The 21515-nt window shown below is 39.6% G+C and overlaps 1 protein-coding gene and 1 non-coding gene across 4 annotated transcripts in view; one reads left to right on the plus strand and one right to left on the minus strand.

Annotated features, from left to right (window-relative positions):
* RNF214 (ring finger protein 214) overlaps positions 1–21515 on the plus strand; it is a 58111-nt gene that overhangs the window by 27913 nt on the left and 8683 nt on the right. For 2 of the 3 annotated variants that reach the window (XM_030837653.2, XM_030837693.2), the window contains exons 7-14: positions 18287–18383; positions 18598–18686; positions 19276–19366; positions 19570–19668; positions 19867–20243; positions 20378–20510; positions 20725–20829; positions 21105–21200. In XM_030837653.2, the coding sequence (XP_030693513.1) occupies positions 18287–18383; positions 18598–18686; positions 19276–19366; positions 19570–19668; positions 19867–20243; positions 20378–20510; positions 20725–20829; positions 21105–21200 (1087 nt within the window). The remainder of the gene's footprint in view (positions 1–18286; positions 18384–18597; positions 18687–19275; positions 19367–19569; positions 19669–19866; positions 20244–20377; positions 20511–20724; positions 20830–21104; positions 21201–21515) is intronic. The other variant, XM_060304098.1, reaches the window with a different exon arrangement.
* Positions 4076–4213, minus strand: LOC115844942 (small nucleolar RNA SNORA8). Its single transcript, XR_004036268.1, has one exon. It is a non-coding gene; the product is annotated as a small nucleolar RNA SNORA8 (small nucleolar RNA).

Here is a 21515-nt window from a genome sequence, read left to right on the forward strand (position 1 = left end):
TTTTCAGTTCTTTCATTTCAGTTTAGCCTTTTTTATAGTTTCTATTTCTCCGTGAAGAGTTCTTATATGTTCACTCCTTGTGAGCATATTTTTTCCTTTATGTTCTTTTGCATAGTTAAAATAGATGCCTTAAATCTTTACCTGCTAATTCCAACATCTTGGTCTCTTTGGAGTCCTTTCTATTGATTGCCTTTTTTCTTGACCAGGAGTCAGAATCAAAAGCATTATTCTAAATAAGAAACTAGACGCAAAAGGTATGCACTGTATGATTCTATTTATGTGAAGTTCTAGAAGAGACAAAACTATAGTGAGAGAAAGCAGATCAGTTGCCAGTGGCTCAGGGTAGAGGGAAGGGATTAACTGCCGTATAGTAAATACTTGAGGCTTTGCTGACCACCTGTCACAGCTACTCAGCTCTGCTGTTGTAGCATGAAAGCAGCCATAGACAGTAAGTAAGCAAAATGAGCATGGCTGTGTTCCAATAAAACTTCATTTACAAAAATAGATAGCAGTCTGGGTTTGACCTACAGACCATAGTTTGCAGACCCTGCTTTTCCTGTTTCTTTGTACATTGGTAATTTAGGGTTGAATCCTGAATATTGTGAATAATACATTGTAGAGACTCTGGATTCTGTTGTATTCCTCCATTAAATCTTGTGGTTTGTTTGTTTAAATTTGTTTTATCAGGCTATTTCCTTGGTTGAGGTTAAACATCATACATACATGTTTGGTGGGCAGCAGCTGTGGTCTCTGTTGAGTTCATTTATCTGTAGATGGGTTCCTTGGAGTCTCTTCTGTGCATGCGTGGTTCAGGGATCATCCAGAGATTTAGATAGATTTATATGCAGAATTGGGGGTTCCCCATTTGTGGCTTTTATCTTTTGGGGATTTCTCCCTCATTTTCTAGCTGTTATGGTAGCTCCCAGTTTTGTCCTTTGGCTCTTGAGCTGGTAAGACTGCAAGGCTTCTATCTCAGTTTTAGTCATCAGCACAGAGCTGTCTGGGGTTTGTCCTTAGGTGAAAGATGAATAGCCATTAAGAAAACAAGAAACAATAGTGGTATTTACTTCTTCCAGTTGTCAGGTCTTCTCCTGGTTTTTGTTTGTTCTTTAGTATCTTTTTTTTTTTTTTTTTTTTGCGGTACACGGGCCTCTCACTGTTGTGGCCTCTCCCGTTGCGGGGCACAGGCTCCGGACGCACAGGCTCAGTGGCCATGGCTCATTGGCCCAGCCGCTCCGCGGCATGTGGGATCTTCCCAGACCAGGGCACGAACCTGTGTCTCCTGCATCGGCAGACAGGCTCTCAACCACTGTGCCACCAGGGAAGCCCCCTTTAGTATCTTTAGATAGGTGTTTTTTTACATTTTGTGTAGAATCTATAGTTTTTTGTTTTTGTTTTTTTTAAAGAATTTATGATTCCCAGGTGCTGGTCCAGGACAACACTTTGAAAACCACTAGATTTTTTTTTTTTAATTAATTAATTTATTTATTTTTGGCTGTGTTGGGTCTTAGTTTCTGTGCGAGGGCTTTCTCTAGTTGCGGCAAGCGGGGGCCCCTCTTCATCGCGGTGCGTGGGCCTCTCACTATCGTGGCCTCTCTTGTTGCGGAGCACAGGCTCCAGACGCGCAGGCTCAGTAGTTGTGGCTCACGGGCCTAGTTGCTCCGCGGCATGTGGGATCTTCCCAGACCAGGGCTCAAACCCGTGTCCCCTGCATTAGCAGGCAGATTCTCAACCACTGTGCCACCAGGGAAGCCCGAATCTATAGTTTTTTATCTGCAGAAATGGTTGGTCTATTAGGAGCAACTCTGCCCTTAGTGGAAGTGGAAACTCTCCAGATTTAATTTTTAGAAGGACGACTGTGGCTGCATTACGTTAGATGTGCTAAAGTGCAGATAAACTTATGTCAGGAAGACAGTTTTAACAAGATAAAATGAGGGCCTGATCTCAGTGGCAGCGAAAGAGAAAGGAGGGGTATTCTGAGGTAGGATTGCTGAGATTTGTTGATTGTTAGAGGAAGAAGAGGAGTAGTGACAGTGAGATGGCTGGAATGGCAGAGATGATGAATATAGGAAGTGGAGCAGGTTTAGGGCAGTGGCCTTGAAGGGGAGGTTGTAAATTCTTGTTTTAAATTCAGTTTTAAGGAGGTATACTTTATGTAAAATACACCGTTTTTTTTCCTACAAAAAGTGTAAAGTTTGGGGACTTCCATGGTGATCCAGTGGTTAAGACTCCATGCTTCCACTGCAGGGGCCGTGGGTTCAATCCCTGGTCAGGGAACTAAGATCCCACATGCCATGTGATGCAGCCAAAAAAGGAAAAAAAGAAAAGAAAAGAAAAGAAAAAGGGTAAAGTTTTTCTTTTTTTTTTTTAATGTGTAACATAGGCAAAATTATTTAAGTCAATAAGTTTTTGAGAAATTTCACATTTTCTGATTCCACCCACTGCCAAGCACCTTAGTGGGTTTTTTTTTTTAGCATGCAACTTTTGTATTGTTTTCTCAATCTAAAGAATACAGTGATACAGTATACAGTGATATTATACTGCATCTACTCACGTGAAAAGGAACGAAGTATCGCCCCTGAAATAATTACTAATTACACAATACTGCAGACTGATAAACACTGTAAGTACTAAAATGTTAACATTTCAACATACAGTGTCAACAACATCCTGCTTTCTTTTTTAATTGGTTAAAACATTTGTTAAGGTCATGCAAAATAAACACTTTGTGAAAATGTTAGATTACACTCAAACATCAAGGCAATGAAACCCCAAAGAGCAACTTTTTAATGCAACGACTGGTCAAGTAGATAAACTAGTCAGCATATTAATAAAAATCCAATAAGTGAAAAACATCAAAAATGTAAACACTAAATTTAGGTAACTGCTTGTCTACGATCTCACCACCTACAGTCTTACCTGTGACTGAAGATATACTGCCAAAATTGTTCTACATAAGTAAGCTATGTTAAAATGACCAAAAAAATGTCAATGCATGATGCCAGGGTAAATTTCTAGTCCACACAATACTTAAATGTGATCATTGTCTTAACTCTGCTAACAGTAAATGAAAAGTCACACCAGATTTATCTTCTTTTTACTCTTGGTTGGTTACATGTTTTTAAACTTTTGTCTACAAGTATTTCTTATGATCCTCCCCCAGAATTAACATGCTTATTTAGGAACAGGTGAAGCAGATAAACCCTGCCTTGGTATAGAAGGCAGTGATTTCGTTTTCCCTAACTAAGTATTTCCTTGCCACTTGTCAGCTGTCACTGATCTTTCTGCTATAGTTATGTCCTCAGTGTCCCATTCCATAAAGATTTTTAGTGCCTATTATTATCCATGTCTCCCTGATTCTCCCAGAAAAAGAATTCATTTTTTTCCTCTCATTGCTAGGCTCACTAAGGAAAGCTGAGCACACAATTTAAAGGAGTTACAGAGTAGACCAGGGAGGGTTCTCGGGCAGGTGGATGGTGCTTGAAGCCAGGTCTGGGATCTGGAGAGAAGAGCATCCAGGTCATAGGAAGGTGATCGGCCCCTCTCCATGGGCCACTCTCCTAGCAGCTCCCAATGACACAGTTACTGGGCTCTCCTTTGGGCACTGTTGACTCACTTTCTTACCAATTTTTAAAGCCCTCTTTATATTTTCTACTTAAAATTTAAAAACTCTTTGATAAGCAATTTGTCTATTATATAGAACACCGGTTCTCAACTTACAGAGCATTAACCTTTAATCTCTAGGTTATTCCATAACCTAGTGTTTGGGTCATACTCTTCAAGATAGTCCTTTCAAGAATTTTTGCCCAATCCACAGTTATCATTGTCAGTCAGTCTTGCCACAATTTTTTCAGTTGGGCTTCTTTGCTCTCTAGTGAAATATGGACACACTTCAAAAATTCCCCACGTGTAATCTTTGGGATCCAGTTTTCTCAAGCAGTTTACTTTAGGACCATGTTTAGGGTCAGACAAGATGGATCAGCCTGGTTCTGAATTTTAGACACTCTAGAAAAAGAGAAGCATCAGTTTCTATTGAAGAGTATGTCAAACTGAACAGTATGAGAAACTATAGGAATACTGTATCAGTAAAAATACCAGGTTTAACATGCACAAAGCCAAGAAAAACGATGATGCCAGATACTGAATTTATATTAGCATTGTCCTTTGAACTCCCAGCAGAATAAACTGCTGAATGCAGGTACCACACGGTGCAATAAAATTCACCCATTTTAAATGATGAATTTTGACAAATGTATACTGTTGTATAACTACCACCACAATCATGGTATGAAATATTTCCGTTACTCCAGAAAGCTTCTTCCTGACTCTTTGGAATCAATTGCCTCCTCTTTCCTGAGCCATTGGCAACCACTGGTCTGCTTTCTCTCAGTGTAGCTTTTGCCTTTTCTAGAACTTTATGTAAATAGAACAGAGAATATATAGCCTTTTCTGTCTGTTTCTTATTTAAGATAAAGCTTTTGCAGTTTATCTATGTTTTTGCATGTATCAGTAATTTAATTCCTCTTTACTGCTGAGTAGCATTTACTTATAAGATTATACCAAGTTTATTTACTAGTTGATGGACATTTGAGTTGTTTCCATTTTTTGTCTGTTATAAATAAAGCTGCTCTGAATATTCATGTACAAGTCTTTATGTGGACATGTTTCTTTTCTCTTGAGTAAGTACTTAGGAGTGGAATCGCTGGACCATATGTTTGCTTAACATAAGAAACTGGCAAACTGTTTTCCAAAGTTGCTTTACTATTTGGCATTCCCACCAGCAATGCATAAGTGTTCTGGTTACTCTGTATCCTCACCAGTACTTGGTGTTATCAGTCTTTTTAGTTTTAGCCATTCTAATAAGCGTTTAGTAGTATCTCATTGTGGTTTTAATTTGCACTTTTCTAATAACTTTTTTTGTGTGTGTGTGGTACGCGGGCCTCTCACCGTTGTGGCCTCTCCCGTTATGGAGCACAGGCTCCGGACGCACAGGTTCAGCGGCCATGGCTCACGGGCCCAGCCGCTCTGTGGCGTGTGGGATCTTCCCGGACCGGGGCACGAACCCGTGTCCCCTGCATCAGCAGGTGGACTTTCAACCACTACGCCACCAGGGAAGCCCCAACTATTTTTTTTTTTAATTCATTGATTTGGTTGTGCCCAGTCTTGGTTTTGGCAGGCAGGCTTCTTAGTGGCTGCTCGCCAACTCCTTAGTTGCAGCACATGGGCTCCTTAGTTGCGGCTCACGGGCTTCTTAGTTACAGCTTGCCGGCCACCTGCATTGGGCACACAGAGTCTTAACCACTGCGCCACCAGGGAAGTTCCAACATTTTCCTAATGACTGTTGATGTTGAACATCTTTTCATGTGCATGTCTGCCATTTGTTGTTCTTTTTTGGTGAAGTATTTATTTGAATATTTTACCCATTTAAAAACATGTTTTCTTATTGAGTATTGTCAATACAGGTCCTTTTATCAGATATGCGTTTTGCAAATATTTTTCCCAGTATATAACTTGCTTTGCATTTTGTAGCAGTGTCTTTTGAAATGCAAAAGTTTTAATTTTTTAAAAAAATTTATTTTTTATACAATTTTAAAGGTTACACTTCATTTACAGTTATTACAAAATATTGGCTCTATGCCCCGTGTAGTACAGTACATCCTTGTAGCCTATCTTACACCCAATAGTTTGTACTTCCCACTCCCCCATCCTTATATTGCCCCCCTCCCCTTACTGGCAATCACTAGTTTGTTCTCTGTATCTGTGAGTCTACTCCTTTTTTGCTATATTCACTAGTTGTATTTTTTAGATTCCACATGTAAGTGATATTACACAGTGTATTTGTCTTTGTCTGACTTATTTCACTAAGCATAATGCCCTCCAAGTCCATCTGTGTTGCTGCAGATGGCAAAATTTCATTCTTCTTTACGGCTGAGTAGTATTCTATATATATATAGAATATAGATAGATAGAATATATACCACATCTTCTTTATTTGTTCATCTGTTTTTTTGTTTGTTTGTTTGTTTGTTTTGCGGTACGCGGGCCTCTCACTGTTGTGGCCTCTCCCGTTGCGGAGCACAGGCTCCGGACGCGCAGGCTCAGCAGCCATGGCTCACGGGCCCAGCCGCTCTGCGGCATGTGGGATCCTCCCGGACCAGGGCATGAACCTGCGTCCCCTGCATCGGCAGGCGGACTCTCAGTCACTACGCCACCAGGGAAGCCCCCATCTGTTTTTTTAAAAAATATTTTCTGAAATTAAGATTTTTAAAAATTTATTTATTTATTTATTTTTGTCTGCGTTGGGTCTTTGTTGCTGCACACAGGCTTTCTCTAGTTGCCGTGAGCGGGGGCTACTCTTCGTTGCGGTGCGCGGGCTTCTCATTGTGGTGGCTTCTCTTGTTGTGGAGCATGGGCTCTAGGCACACAGGCTTCAGTGGTTGTGGCACACAGGCTCAGTAGTTGTGGCTCACGGGCTCAGTAGTTGTAGCTCACAGACTCTAGAGCACAGGCTCAGTAGTTGTGTGCATGGGCTTAGTTGCTCTGTGGCATGTGGGATCTTCCTGGATCAGGGCTTGAACCTGTGTCCCCTGCATTGGCAGGCAGATTCTTAACCACTGTGCCACCAGTGAAGCCCTCATTCATCTGTTGATGGACACTTAGGTTGCTTCCATATCTTGGCAATTTTAAATAATGCTGCTATGAACGTTGGTGTACATGTATCTTTTCGAATTAGTGTTTTTGTTTTTCTTTGGATATATACCCGGGAGTGGAATTGCCAGGCCATATGATAGTTCTACTTTTAGTTTTTTGAGAAACTTCCATACTGTTTTCCACAGATGGAAATTGGCTGCACCAACTTGCATTCCCACCAACAGTGTATGAGGGTTCCCTTTTCTCTGCATCCTCACCAACATTTGTTATTTGTGTTCTTTTTGATGACAGCCATTCTGACAGGTGTGAAGTGATATCTCATTATGGTTTTGATTTTCATTTCTCTGATGATTAGTGATGTTGAGCATCTTTTCATGTGCCTCTTGGCCATCTACATTTCCTCTTTGGAAAAATGTCTATTCAGTTCTTTTGCCCCTTTTTTTAAAAAAAAAATAAATTTATTTATTTATTTATTTTTGGCGGTGTTGAGTCTTCATTGCTGTGCACGGGCTTCCTCTAGTTGCGGTGAGTGGGGGCTACTCTTCATTGTGGTGCATGGGCTTCTCATTGCAGTGGCTTCTCTTTGTTGCGGAGCATGTACTCTAGGAGCACGGGCTTCAGTAGTTGTGGCACGCAGGCTCAGTAGTTGTGGCTCACGGGCTCTAGAGCACAAGCTCAGTAGTTGTGGCACACGTTGCCCATTTTTTAATTGGGTTGTTTATTTGTTTTGATGTTGAGTTGTATAAGCTGTTTATGTATGTTGGATATTAATCCCATATTGGTTATATCCTTTTCACATATTTTCTCCCATTCAGTAGGTTGTCTTTTCATTTTCTTGGTGGTTTCCTTTGCCATGCAAAAGCTTTTAAATTTAATTAGGTCCTGTTTGTTTATTTTTGCTTTTATTTCCTTTACTTAGTAGATGGATCCAAAAAAAAATATTACTGCAGTTTATGTCATACAGTGTTCTACCTGTGTTTTCCTCTAGGACAGTGGTCCCCAACCTTTCTGGTACCAGGGACCGGTTTCATGGAAGACATTTTGTCCATTGGGGTGGGGGGGATGGTTCAGGCAGTAATGAGAGCATTGGGGAATGGCAGATGAAGCTTCACTCACTCACCCACTGCTCACCTCCTGCTGTGTGGCCCGGTTCCTAACAGGCCATGCACCAGTAGCAGGCCGCAGACCGGGGGTTGGGGACCCCTGCGTTAGTAGTTTTATAGTATCTGGTCTTACATTTAGGTCTTTAACCCATTTTGAGTTTGTTTTTGTATGTGGTGTTAGAGAATGTTCTTATTTCATTCTTTTACATGTAGCTGTCCAGTTTTCCCAGCACCACTTATTGATGAGAGTGTCTTTTCTTTATTGTATATTCTTGCCTCCTTTGTCATAGATTAATTGACCATAAGTGTGTGAGTTTATTTCTGGGCTCTCTATCCAGTTCCATTAATCTATGGGTCTGTTTTTGTGCCAGTACCATACTGTTTTGATTACTGTAGGCTTGTAGTATAGTCTGAAGTCAGGAAGCGTGATTCCTCCAGCTCTGACCTTCTTTTTCAAAATTGTTTTAGCTATTCAGTGTCTTTTGTGTTTCCATACAAATTTTAAATTTATTTGTTCTAGTTCTGTGAAAAATGCCCTTGGTATTTTGATAGAGATTGCATTGAATCTGTAGATTGCCTTGGGTAGTATTGTCATTTTAACAGTATTGATTCTTCCAATCCAAGAACATGGTATATCTTTCTATCTGTGTTTTCTTCATTTTCTTTCATCAGTGTCTTATAGTTTTTGGAGTACAGGTCTTTTGCTTCCTTGGGTAGGTTTATTCCTAGGTATTTTATTCTTTTTGATGTGATGGTAATAAATGGGATTGTTTCCTTAATTTCTCTTTCTGATATTTCCTTGTTAGTGAATAGAAATGGAACAGATTTCTATATATTAAGTTTGTATCCTGCAACTTTACCAAATTCATTGATGAGCTCTAGTAGCTTTCTGGTGGCATCTTTAGGATTTTCTATGTATAGTATCATGTCATCTGCAAACAGTGACAGTTTCACTCCTTCCTTTCCAATTTGAATTTCTTTTATTTCCAAAAATTTAAATTTTGATGACGTCCAGTTTACCAGTTTTTTCTTTTGTGGTTCCTGCATTTTGTGTCCCAAGAAATCTTTGCCTAACCGAAAAAAGAAAAAATCAGTTTAGTTAGAAGAATGACATTGTTTACATTTTTGTAAGCCTCTTTAATGGAACAAGCTTAATCCTCCTATCTACCTCTGCATATAATCTCCTGCAATATGTTGTTTTGGTTAAAGTACAGGAAGAAAATCTAGTGATATGCAGGTATGCAGTTGGAAAAGCAAGAAGTATTTTAATAGACTTTTTAGATAACTGTGAATATTCTTCTTTGACAGTGCTCCAAAACTTGACAGATGATAGTTTCTTAAAGTTTCGTTGCATCGTGGAAACTGAAACCACTTCAGTGATTTTGTACTGTTTTATTAAAATTCATTGTCTTAACTTGCACTTTGAGTGGATCTTTTAACTGTGTTGGCTAGGGAAGGAAAACCTTTTCCCTCTGTCCTAGTAAGTTCAATTTCTGAGGCCTGTGAATTAACCTGACAAAGGACAGAGTAAGGAGAAAAAACCCAGTTTATGCATGCAACATGCATATAGTGAAATAATTCAGCAATGAGTAGCTCAAAGGAATAGTTAGAATCTGGGGCTTATGGGAGAACAAATGACTTCTTAAAGTGGGGGAGAAAGGACACTTTCTGGGCTTTTGGAAGGATAAATGGGTTTTCAGGAGAACAAGCAGGAGTTTAAATTTGTGATAATATTTATATGTACAGGTATGAATAGTTTCTCCGTCTCCTTCAGGGCCATAAAATTCCACTGGAGAAGAGATTGAGGGTAGGTTTTATTCACATTCTTTCTTCTGGGAGTAGCTCTGCCCTGAAGAGGTGTTTAGGACAGTCTTATTTCCCAGAAATTGCTGCTGTTAGCTAGAGAAAGCTCTGAGAAGGCTTTCTTTCCTGTGTCTGTTGAATCTCAAATGTTTTCATCTTTTTGTTGTTGTTTCATTTTATTTTTTATTTTTTTGGCCGCATTGGGTCTTTGTTGCTCTGTGCAGGCTTTCTTTAGTTGTGGCGAGCGGAGGCTACTGTTCGTTGCGGTGCGCGGGCTTATTGCGGTGGCTTCTCTTGTGGTGGAGCACAGGCTCTAAGTGTGCGGGCTTCAGTAGTTACAGCACGTGGGTTCAGTAGTTGTGGCACACGGGCTTTAGGGCACAGGCTCAGTAGTTGTGGTGCACGGGCTTAGTTGCTCCGTGGCATGTGGGATCTTCCCAGACGAATCTGTGTCCCCTGCATTGGCAGGCAGATTCTTAACCACTGCACCACCCTGGAAGTCTACAAGTATTTTCATCTTAAAATAATCTTTATACCAATTCGTGGGTTCCAAGTGGGCCCCATCATTGATTTGGTAAAACAATGCATTGATAATTAGGAAAATATTGCTTCAGAGTTATGCAGCTCTTCCAAGTGTTGATACATTTTATTATACAATGTTTAAAGAATCACATTTGTTGGGACTTCCTTGATGGTCCAGTGGTTAAGACTCCCTGCTGTCAATACAGGGGGTACAGGTTCGATCCCTGGTCAGGGAACTAAAGTCCCGCATGCCGCATGGTGTGGCCCAAAAAAGAAAAAGAAAAAAAAAAGAAGAATCACATTTGTTTATATCACTGTGGATCTCATCAGAATAGTCTTTAAGTAATGGGAAGCCTTCAAGCTCCCAGTGGCCCATGCAGACTTTCCAAAATTCTGATTTTTACCTGAAAGCTCAAATGTTATTGTTGGCAACAAACACTGTCAGTTGTTTTCTTTGAAATAACAAGAGTAATTTGTTCATTTTTCAAGAACGTATCTGCTAAGTACTCAAATTCAAATAACCATAGTTTCTCAGTTGTTCTTTTAAGTAAAAATGATTTTTCATGAAAAAAGAGGCTAGTTCAAGTTTCAACTCAAACAGTCTCACATGTGCTTTTCCTCAAGGCAACCATTGTATTTTGGCATGTAGCATTTCATAAACAGAATATTAAACAGTTATGTATTTAAGGGTTGAAATTTAAGAGGATTATTACTTTTGATGGCTTCATCAAGGGCATCCTGAAGTAAAAGTGCCCCCCCACTCCCAACTGCAAGTGTGTGGCAGTAAAGAATACAATGACTAGTAGTATAATTTTGATGCCACTGCCTTCATTTGTGTATGGTGCCAATATTTGTATCCACTATAATTTTCATACAAGTAGGAGCAGTGCAAGTATCAACACAATTGTTCTCAGATAAACCATGAGATTCAAAAGAGTTATTCATCTTGGATTAGGTCAGCATCACTTGTGTTTGTTGCCAGGAATTCATACACGACATCATCTTCAGTGATTAGTTGGTGCCAATGCTAGATGAATGTAAACAAAATAGCAAGATTAGTCTTGTCTGTGGATTCGTCTATTTGTAAAGTAAAATTACAATTCTGCAGATGAGTTATTAACCAAGTCTTCAAATTTGCAGCAAAATCTTTAATTTGGTGAATTAATATATCATTAAAAAAGGGGCACTGCCATGATTTATTTTACTGACTTCATTCAGCAGGCATATAGCAATGTCACCTGTACCAAGTCGTGCTTCTCCAGTTAAGGAAGTACAGTAACTTACCCTAAGATGCTTCAGTGGCTTTTTCATTTCTAACTTGAAAGGTGTTAACAATTTTTAAGACTTGTAAAGAATTCATCACATCTGCATTTAAAATATTCAACTACTTTTTCTTTAAATTCTGAATGATTGATCTCAAAATGTCACTATAACTTAACTGGCATAATATAATTAGAAAATGTTGTGTTGCCTAAGATACAGTAAGATAAATTATTAACATCTATAAAGTCAAGAGAAAGATGACTCTTGTCATACTTTGGTTTCATATTTACAATTTTGCCTAGTTTTTTTGGAGTAGATTCTTCCTTTCCATGAGTCAGATAACTCTAGGCCAGTTGCATCTTTTTTAGTATCTTTAAATGTATGTATTGCAGTTGTGGGTTGAAAAAGTAAGTCTTCTAATCTCCCTGTTTGGAGTCAATGATTCATTCTTAAATATAAATGAAAAATTACAAATAAATTTTCTTTTATTTTAGAAAAAAATAAATTCTAAAATAATACATTTTAGATATAATTTAAAAATTGAGAAGAGTTTTCCAAAAATTTTTGAAGTGTTATTGTAAAACAAAATAACAAAAAGTACTTGTTTCTACCTGATGTGTGAACTTTGAAATATTACAGTAATGATTTATTGAATAGTAATGAGATTATAGTAAGTGTAACTAAAGATAGCTGTAAGAGCACAAACAGAAGTACTGAGAAGGAAAATACCTTAAATTATACCCTAAACCTACTACCTTAAAAAATGCTAGAAAACGTTAGAATACAGAAGCATATATTCCACTAGCCATCAGAGTGATGATCTCGTTACACTTTGTGTAGTCTCAGGGAAACTCCACTGTAGACTCATGAAAGAATGAGAGTGAAAAAGGCAAATGAATTTAGTGTTATTATGAAACTAATTTTGCTTCATAGACCAGGCCCTCAAAGGGTTTTGGGGACCATGGACTGTGTTTTGCAAACTGCTGTTCTAGATTATTTCTTCCATACCTAGGGCTTCTACTACTATCTCTGCTAGTGACACTCTCATCTGTATCCCAGCCCAGACTACTTATATATCCGTTGCCTGCTGAACTGCCTGGACTATTTCCTCTGCTTGGTGCTCTGTTTCTCTTTGGCATTTGCATATGCTGTTTGATCTGCCGAGAATTTCCTGTTCCTTTTGTTCACTTGGAAAGTTACTGAATTGTGAGCTGCTTGGGGGCAGGAACTAGGCATCTTTATATCCCCAGCTTTTAGCAGAAATGTGACATTGTGCTGCTTAGTAGATGTTGAGTTAAATTGAATCAAGGAAGAACTCTAGCCTCATAAACAAAAACTTTGCAGTGCATCTCAGGGTAAAGTTTTTTCTCTTTTTGTCTGATCTCATTCGTTCTATTGGGTTGGCCAGAAAGTTCCTTTGGTTTTTAAATAAAAATAAAGGACACATTTTTCATTTTCACCAAGAACTTTATTGAACAACATATTCACCGTTTTGGTCCACTACCTTCTGCCATTTTTCAGGCAACTTCATAATTCCATCTTCTCAAAACTTTTTATCTTTTTGAGCAAAGAACTGGTCCAGGTACCTTTTAGTCTTCCAGGGAATTGAAATTTTTTCCATTAAGGGAATTTTGTAAAGACTGAAATAAATGGAAATCCGAAGGTACAATGTCTGGTGAATATGGTAGATGAATCAGAACTTCCCAGCCAAACTGTAACGGTTTTTGCCTGGTCATCAAAGAAACAAGCAGTCTTGCGTTATCCTGATGGAAGATTATGTGTTCTCTGTTGACTAATTCTGGATGCTTTTCATCGAGTGCTGCTTTCAGTTGGTCTAATTGGGAGCAGTACTTGCTGGAATTAATCGTTTGGTTTTCCAGAAGGAGCTCAAAATAGAGGACCCTTCCAATCCCGCCATATACACAACATCACCTTCTTTGGATGAAGACCTGTCTTTGATGTGGTTGATGGTGGTTCATTTCACTTGCCCCACGATCTCTTCCATTCCACCTTATTGTACAGTATCCACTTTTCATCACCTGTCACAATTTGTTTTAAAAATGGAACGTTTTTGTTACGTTTAAGTAGAGAATCACATGTGGAAATATGGTCAAGAGGTTTTTTTCTGCTTAACTTACGTGGAACCCAAATACCAAAGTGATTAACATAACCAATGATGTGGTGCAAAAATCATTTGGTGCGAATGATTTTCAGCGCTTGATTTGGATATTTTGAGTATGTCGGCTCTCTCCCGAGTGGTATAACATTGTTTGTTCTCAATTAATGTCTTGATTTGATCGCTCTCCGCTTCACCTGGTCTACCCAACCGGAGCATCGTCCAGTGAGAAATCTCCAGCATGAAACTTTGCAAACCGCTTTTGACACGTTTGATCAGTCACAGCACCTTCTCCATACACTGCACAAATCTTTTTTTGGGTTTCAGTTGTGTTTTTACCTTTCTTGAAATAATAAAGCATAATATGCCGAAAATGTTGCTTTTTTTCTTCCATCTTCAATATTAAAATGGCTACACAAAAATTCACCAATTTTGATAAGTTTTTTTTTTAAACGTATGCTGATATGACAGTAGTCACAATACAGCCTAACAAAATTATCTCGAATGAAGTTAAAGACAACTAAGCGCTACTGGACCCATCTTACGGAAAAAACCAAATAAACTTTTTGGCCCACCCAATATATTGGTTTGTATTAGCTTCAGTTCAGAGAAAAGACTTTTATAACCTAACTCAAATTCAGGACAGCCAACTCCTATCTATATTAATGCATCCACCGGTATTTGTTTTGTTTCCTTTTGCCTTGTTTAGAGTATAATATATTCTGAAAGGAAGGTATTTCAGCTGAGGACTCAACATCTTAATTTTTAGTTCTGTCTTTGACTGTTGAGAATATTTCACAAGACACTTATCATCTGCTTCTCTGCATTAAAATCACATGATTGCTACCACCACTTTTGGTGGAAAAAAATGTATTCACGTATTTTAGTTTCTCTAACATCCAAATGATAACTAACATTTCTTAAGTTCTTACTATATGGCAGAGACTGTCCTATATGTTCTGCATGTATTAACTCATTTAACCTGCATAATGGCTCTGTATGAGAGGTAGATTATTTTATTATCCCCATTTTTCTTTAGGAAAATGAGGCAAAGGTTAAGTAATTTGCCAATGGTTGCACAGATAGTAGATAGTAATAGTCTGGGTTTGAACTGTGAGTTTAGTTTGGCTCCAGAAGCTGTGCTTTTAACTGCTGTGAGAAGCTTCCTCTCAAATCTAATTACTTTTATCATTAACCTATGTTAGTACACATGCACAGATAGATGCTCATTATAATATTTATAATTGTGAAATTGAAAATAAGAGAATACCTAAATCAATAATGGGATATATGTACAATGGATAGTTACTTAAAAATCACAGTTTTGAAGAATACTTAATGATATGGAAAAATACATTAGGATGAAAAAGTAAGATAAAAACCACAGTTTTTGTTTGAAAAGCGTATATGATGGATTTATATGTTACATATGCATATATAAATATACAAATTTATTTTAAAAGACTGAAAAGAAGTATAATAATGATTTTTTTGTGCGTAGAGCAATTGTAATTGTAGAGCAATTTGTTGGATGCTTCCCATGGGCTAGGCACCATATTAAATTCTTCATGTGTGTTTTCTCAGTGAACTCTCCCATCAGTCGCATGATGTAGGTCCTACTCGTTTCTCAGATGAAGAAACTGAGGCCTAGAAAGATTAAGTAACTTGTCAAGGGTCATACAACCAGTAAGTAGAAGAGTTGGGACCTCTGTATTAGGCTCTTTCTGTTTTTTTTTTTAAATTGAAGTATTGTTGGCTTACAATGTTGTGTTAGTTTCTGGTGTACAGCAAAGTGATTCAGTTTTACGTGTGTGTGTGTGTGTGTGTGTGTGTGTGTGTGTGTGTGTATGTATGGGCATTCTTTTTCAGATTCTTTTCCATTATATATTATTACAAGATATTGAATATAGTTCCCTGTGCTATACAGTAGGACCTTGTTTAACTACTTTATATAAAGTAGTATGTATCTGTTAATCCCAAGCTCCCAATTTATCCCTCCCTCCCCCTTTCCCCTTTGGTAACCATAAGTTTATTTTCTATGTCTGTGAGTTTGTTTCTGTTTTGTAAATAAGTTCATTTGTATCTTTTTTTTTTTTTTCGCTTCCACATATAAGTGATATACGATATTTGCCTTTCTCTGTCTGACTTACTGCACTTAGTGTGGTAATCTCTGGGTCCATCCATGTTGCTGCAAATGGCATTATTTCATTCTTTTTTATGACTGAGTAATATCCAGTGTGTGTGTGTGTGTGTGTGTGTGTGTGTATACACATCTTTATCCATTCATCTGTCAGTGGACACTTAGGTTGCTTCCATGTCTTGGCTATTGTAAATAGTGCTGCTATGAACATTGGGGTGCATGTTTTTTTTGTTTTGTTTAATTTATTTATTTATTTTTGGCTGCATTGGGTCTTCGTTGCCATGAGCGGGCTTTCTCTAGTTGCAGAGAGCGGGGGCTACTCTTTGTTGCAGTGCGCGGGCTTCTCACTGCGGTGGCTTCTCTTGTTGCAGAGCGCAGGCTCCAGGCGCATGGGCTTCAGTAGTTGTGGCACATGGGCTCAGTAGTTGTGGCTCGCAGGCTCAGTAGTTGTGGTGCACAGGCCTAGTTGCTCTGCCGCATGTGGGATCTTCCCGGACCAGGGCTTGAATCTGTGTCCCCTGCATTGGCAGGCGGACTCTTAACCACTGTGCTACCAGGGAAGCCCTTGCATGTATTGTTTTGAATTAGTAGACTCTTTCTGTTTTGTATTTTCTAAATTTTTTATAATTTGTATTATTTACATGATGAAAAGCAAAATTAATTTTTTAAAGTATGCAAACGTATTGGGACAAGTCAGACTTGTACAGTCTGGTAGGATTTATTCATTGGAACCATTGATTCTTTAAACTAGCTAAGCAAAATAACAGAAGCATGGGACTTGAAAGAAATTAGACCAAGCATTTAAAGAGTTAAAACATACTCAGTGGTTTCTATTATATCAAGGATTTTTTGGGCGTCTACTATGGGCAAGTGATTTTTTTTTTTCTAGCATGGGTTGCAGTTAGTACCCCTTAGTGAAGTGAAATCTGTTACATATCTTACAGGCTAGTGAACGTATGGTAAGGCTGACCATTTTTATGACTGTTTAAGAATTCCTTAACCATTTCTGTTGTGGTTGCTAGTAGTTCCTTTTGTCTTGTTGGATCCCAAGGAGATAGATGTTGCCAGATGCCCAAAGAAGAAGATTTTTCTGTGTGTGAATTTGTGGGATGTCCCCTGTGGACGTGGCAGTATTTTTCTAATATAATTGTAATCCCTAGTTGATAAATGAATTTAATGAAAATTAGAGGTGTTCGATGAACACCGATAGTCTTTAAGAACAGCATCATTCACAGAAAGCAGCAGCCATGTTTTCCTACAATCATCCCATCGTCACAGAGTGTCTAGTAGGCTAAATGGACCGCTGATTGACCCCTCAACGTATATCACATATTCTTATGGTAAGAGGATTCTGACTCCTCATATATTTTTTCACTTGAGGAATATGTGCTGTATTAGGAAAATACATCTACTTATAAACCTTTGTCTAAAGAACTGTTAGAGAAAGAAAAAAAAAGAACTATTAGAGAATTCTTCCTCTGGCAGGAAGTTTATTTGGAGAGGACAACACATGGAGATGAAGGAAGAATATGCCCTCCTAGCTGTATCTATTACATGAGTTGACCTTGTCAGCAGAGGGCCAGACGGATGTTAGTGAATCAATAAATGAATGTGTGTGTAAGAGACACACAGACATACACACTTGTACTTTATGAAATAGCTAGCCAGGGGTGTGTGGAGAACTGGACAATGAAAAAAGGGACCTGAAACACTTATGTTAAGTGGATTTTTTCCTTTCATATTATATTTAAGGTTACTAAAAAAACCAGAAGATGAATAAAATTATTTCTCTCACCGTAGAAAAGTGGGAACATTTTTTTAAGACAGAATCCTTCCCAATCTTTTCTTCTTATTTTCACCTTTTAGAAATTCAGTGAAAATAATGTACACATCTCCATACTATTCTGTCCACTGATCTGGGTAATCCTGTTGCTTTTAGCTATGTAACTCATTACATTACAGTCAAGTGTAATACAGGGAAATTCTTCTGCCGGTTCTGTTCCTTTGTTGGCATCTTCGGTCCTGAGTAGAATGATCAACCACCCCACATCCTGGGAAATCCCTCATCCCTGGGCAAACTGGGACAGTTGGTCACCCTAATCCTAAGGGTGTATATTACACTCTAGGGATGGGGCTGGGGAGCTGGTGTAAGAATGAAGGAAACTGATGGAAAGGAAAAGTCCTGAGGTATGAAGACAACATTTTTTCCTTTTGAAGAATGTTTACTATAGCTAAGATTGTGTGAAAATCAGTAAGCCAGTATCTCTGTGGTTAGTAGTGAATTAGTGATTGCTGCCTTAGGGATAAGTATTTTGGGTTTAGTCCTGCATTCTTCAGTACCCATACCAAAAGACAAGGAGTCAGAGGAATGCCATTTTGATTTGAGCACTCCTGGATCATAGAAGAACATTCTGCCTTCAGTGGGTTTTGGTTCTAAGTACGCACTTTGTTCTGGGTAACTTTATTTTAGCAAATGGAGATGTGAACATTTTTACTTTCAAATATAGGGTGATTATACAATTTCAGACCACTTTAAACATAATTTGTATATATCTATAGTTAATACTTAGAGTAACACTTCCTCTAACATACTAGGTAGACCAGTTTCAGGTTTTACTTTCGCCTTGGTGTTCCTTAGCAAGCTTGTCTTTCTCTCCTAAGTCTTGTTCTTGGCTTCTTACCTTACAGAGAAGTGTGGGAAATGGAACTGGATAGACTCAAGAATCAAGATGGTGAAATAAATCGGAACATTATGGAAGAGACAGAACGTGCCTGGAAGGCAGAGGTGAGAATAGCCGCTATGTTGAAGCTATGTTGAAGGTCTTGATTTTGGGCTTCCAGATGGTGTGTACTTTTGGTATAGCATCAATACTGCACACTAAGCTATTTAAGTATTATGCCGTAGAGCCACTAAGCATTGTTTTAACTATCTAAGGGTAGCTTTGTGTACGTAAAATTAATAAAGTGTGTGTGTGTGTTTGTGTGTATGGTTTCCTTAGATCTTATCACTAGAGAGTCGGAAAGAGTTGTTGGTATTGAAACTAGAAGAAGCAGAAAAAGAGGCAGAACTGCACCTTACTTACCTCAAGTAAGTACCTTCCATTTCTGGGGTCTTAATGACCCTGCAGTTTTGTGTTTTGGAGGCATTTCTTTTTAGGTTTTGAAGCCCTGGGCCAGCTAGTCTGGCACTTATTCTGTCTTCACGGGGAGTCATCTCTGTATGATAGTAATTTGTTCAGTGATTTCTCTTCCCATACTCTAAACTTCCTCACTCTCTGACTCTTCCCTTTCTACAGTCTTATAGTTTTGTACTTTTTATTGTATTATTTCCAATTGGATAAACAGTATCTCTTATGCTGTCAAGCATAACAAATGTCTTTGGAGATTTGTTTCTTATACAGTCATTTCTCCTCTTTCTGCCGTGAAATTTTGAGGACCCCCGTGGCATTTTCAGCCAGACAAGAGCCCTCTCTCTGTGGTTGGTCCGCTTTCTCCAATACTTGTTTTGCAAGATGCTGGAGTTAAAGTGAGGCAAACGGCTTAGAACCTTGACCTTCTCCTGCACATGCTCCGACCTCTTCTCTCCAGGCCCATTAGCCAGCTACTGTTCTGCTATCTCAGAGAGTTAGGAATTGGGTTTTCTTTAATTCTGTAAATTACTGTTGGTTTCTTGAAAGGTCAACTCCCCCAACACTAGAGACAGTTCGTTCCAAACAGGAGTGGGAGACAAGACTGAATGGAGTTCGGATAATGAAAAAGAATGTTCGGGTAAGTGTGGTGATGCGCGATCATTGAGTCAGAGTTAATCTGTGCTTAAACACTTCTGGTGATAGGGCAGGACCTTTTGCATTGCCCTTAGGGCCTGTTCTACCACTCCTCTTGCTTTCCTGATATAGGATGGTGCTCTCTTTTTAGGCAGGCTCATTCTGCTCAGCAGTAAAGGATAATTCTTGCTTTTCTCTCTTTTCTAGGACCAATTTAATAGTCATATCCAGCTAGTGAGGAATGGAGCCAAGCTGAGCAGCCTTCCTCAGATCCCGACTCCCACTTTGCCTCCACCCCCATCAGAGGTAAGAGCACTGGCTTTGGGGAGTCTACCTTTGTGTGTTGGTGGCAGAGCCTAGAGTCTTTCACTTGTTCTTTTTATGAAGATATCGGGACCATCCTTATTTGGTACAAGAAACAGTTGCTCACTGATCTCTGCTCCAGTTTCCTAAACTTTCATTTTCTTTCTCTCCCACTTGTCTTCCACCTCGTCCCCTCTGCAGACAGACTTCATGCTTCAGGTGTTTCAACCCAGTCCCTCTCTGGCTCCTCGGATGCCTTTCTCCATTGGGCAGGTCACAATGCCCATGGTTATGCCCAGTGCAGATCCCCGTTCCTTGTCTTTCCCGATCCTGAACCCTGCCCTTTCCCAGCCCAACCAGCCTTCCCCACCCCTTCCTGGCTCCCATGGGAGAAATAGCCCTGGCTTGGGTTCCCTTGTCGGCCCCCATGGTCCACACGTGCCCCCTGCCGCCTCCATCCCACCTCCCCCAGGCTTGGGTGGTGTTAAGGCTTCTACTGAAACTACCCGGCCCCAACCAGTAGACAAACTGGAGAAGATTCTGGAGAAGCTGCTTACTCGGTTTCCACAATGCAATAAGTAAGTATCTTTAAGGATTAATTTTAAAAGTGTTTTTCAGAGAAATGTTTATGGGTTAAAATAGGAGAGGTTTCATAGATATTCCTCATGAGTGTAGTATAGAATCTCTCCCCCTCAACATTTTTCTTTCTTAGGGCCCAGATGACCAACATTCTTCAGCAGATCAAGACAGCACGTACCACCATGGCAGGTCTGACCATGGAGGAGCTGATCCAGCTGGTAGCTGCGCGACTGGCAGAGCACGAGCGGGTGGCAGCAAGTGCTCAGGTAAGAAAAGCTACTTGGCGGAGAGCTCAGACCTGCGGAGATGTTGGGGAAGAGGTAGATTTCAGAAATATTTGGGGTGGGAAGAAGCATTGCGGCCGGGGGTATCTGGCCTGCTTTCTTCCTTTGCTGCGCTGGGAAATGAATGACTTCTCTTTGTTAAATGCCCTGTTTCTCAGATGTTCCTCCCTCACTGTGACAACGTTTCTGCCCACAGCCCCTTGGTCGGATCCGGGCCCTGTTCCCTGCTCCATTGGCCCAAATCAGTACCCCAATGTTCTTGCCTTCTGCCCAAGTTTCATATCCTGGGAGGTCTTCACATGTAAGACTCTATTCTTTGAAAACTGGGATGTGGAGAAGCTGGGGGTGAGGAGGGAGTGGGTTTATAGGTGGAGCGCAGGAAGAAGCCGTCATCTCCTCAGCTGGGTTGTTGACAGCCCCAGCTGGGAAAATGCAGGTACTCTGTATTGGAACTTTTCTTTCTTTTGGTGTAAAATCTTTTTGCTACATGGAAAGAGTAGATGGAATCATGGGCATATAAGGCAAGGAGGCCCAGAGGTTCCTTACTCTTTTGACTGTCCCTCCTCTGCTGTACAGGCTCCAGCCACCTGTAAACTGTGTCTAATGTGCCAGAAACTTGTCCAGCCCAGTGAGCTGCACCCAATGGCATGCACCCATGTGCTGCACAAGGAGGTGGGTGCTGCATGCCTTCCTCTTTTTTCCACTCTTTCTTTTTGACAGCTGAGATCGTTTAATTTTCTTGAACATTGTACAGTGTTGACGCTCATCGTTAATATCTAAACATAAGGTTTCAGTAAACCGTGGCTTAAATGTCAGCAGAATTCAGAATACTGGCAGCTAGGCTCTCCCAGCTTCCTTCTACCCCATTCCCTGTAGGGGACTGGACTGGGTAAACAGTTCATACTAGAACACCGATAGTCACTGCCTTGGAAAATTGACAATAAGATATACATATCTAACCATTGTTTCAGACGTACCATTTCCAAG

This window comes from Globicephala melas, chromosome 8 (genome assembly GCF_963455315.2).
Source record: "Globicephala melas chromosome 8, mGloMel1.2, whole genome shotgun sequence".
Taxonomy (NCBI): domain Eukaryota; kingdom Metazoa; phylum Chordata; class Mammalia; order Artiodactyla; family Delphinidae; genus Globicephala; species Globicephala melas.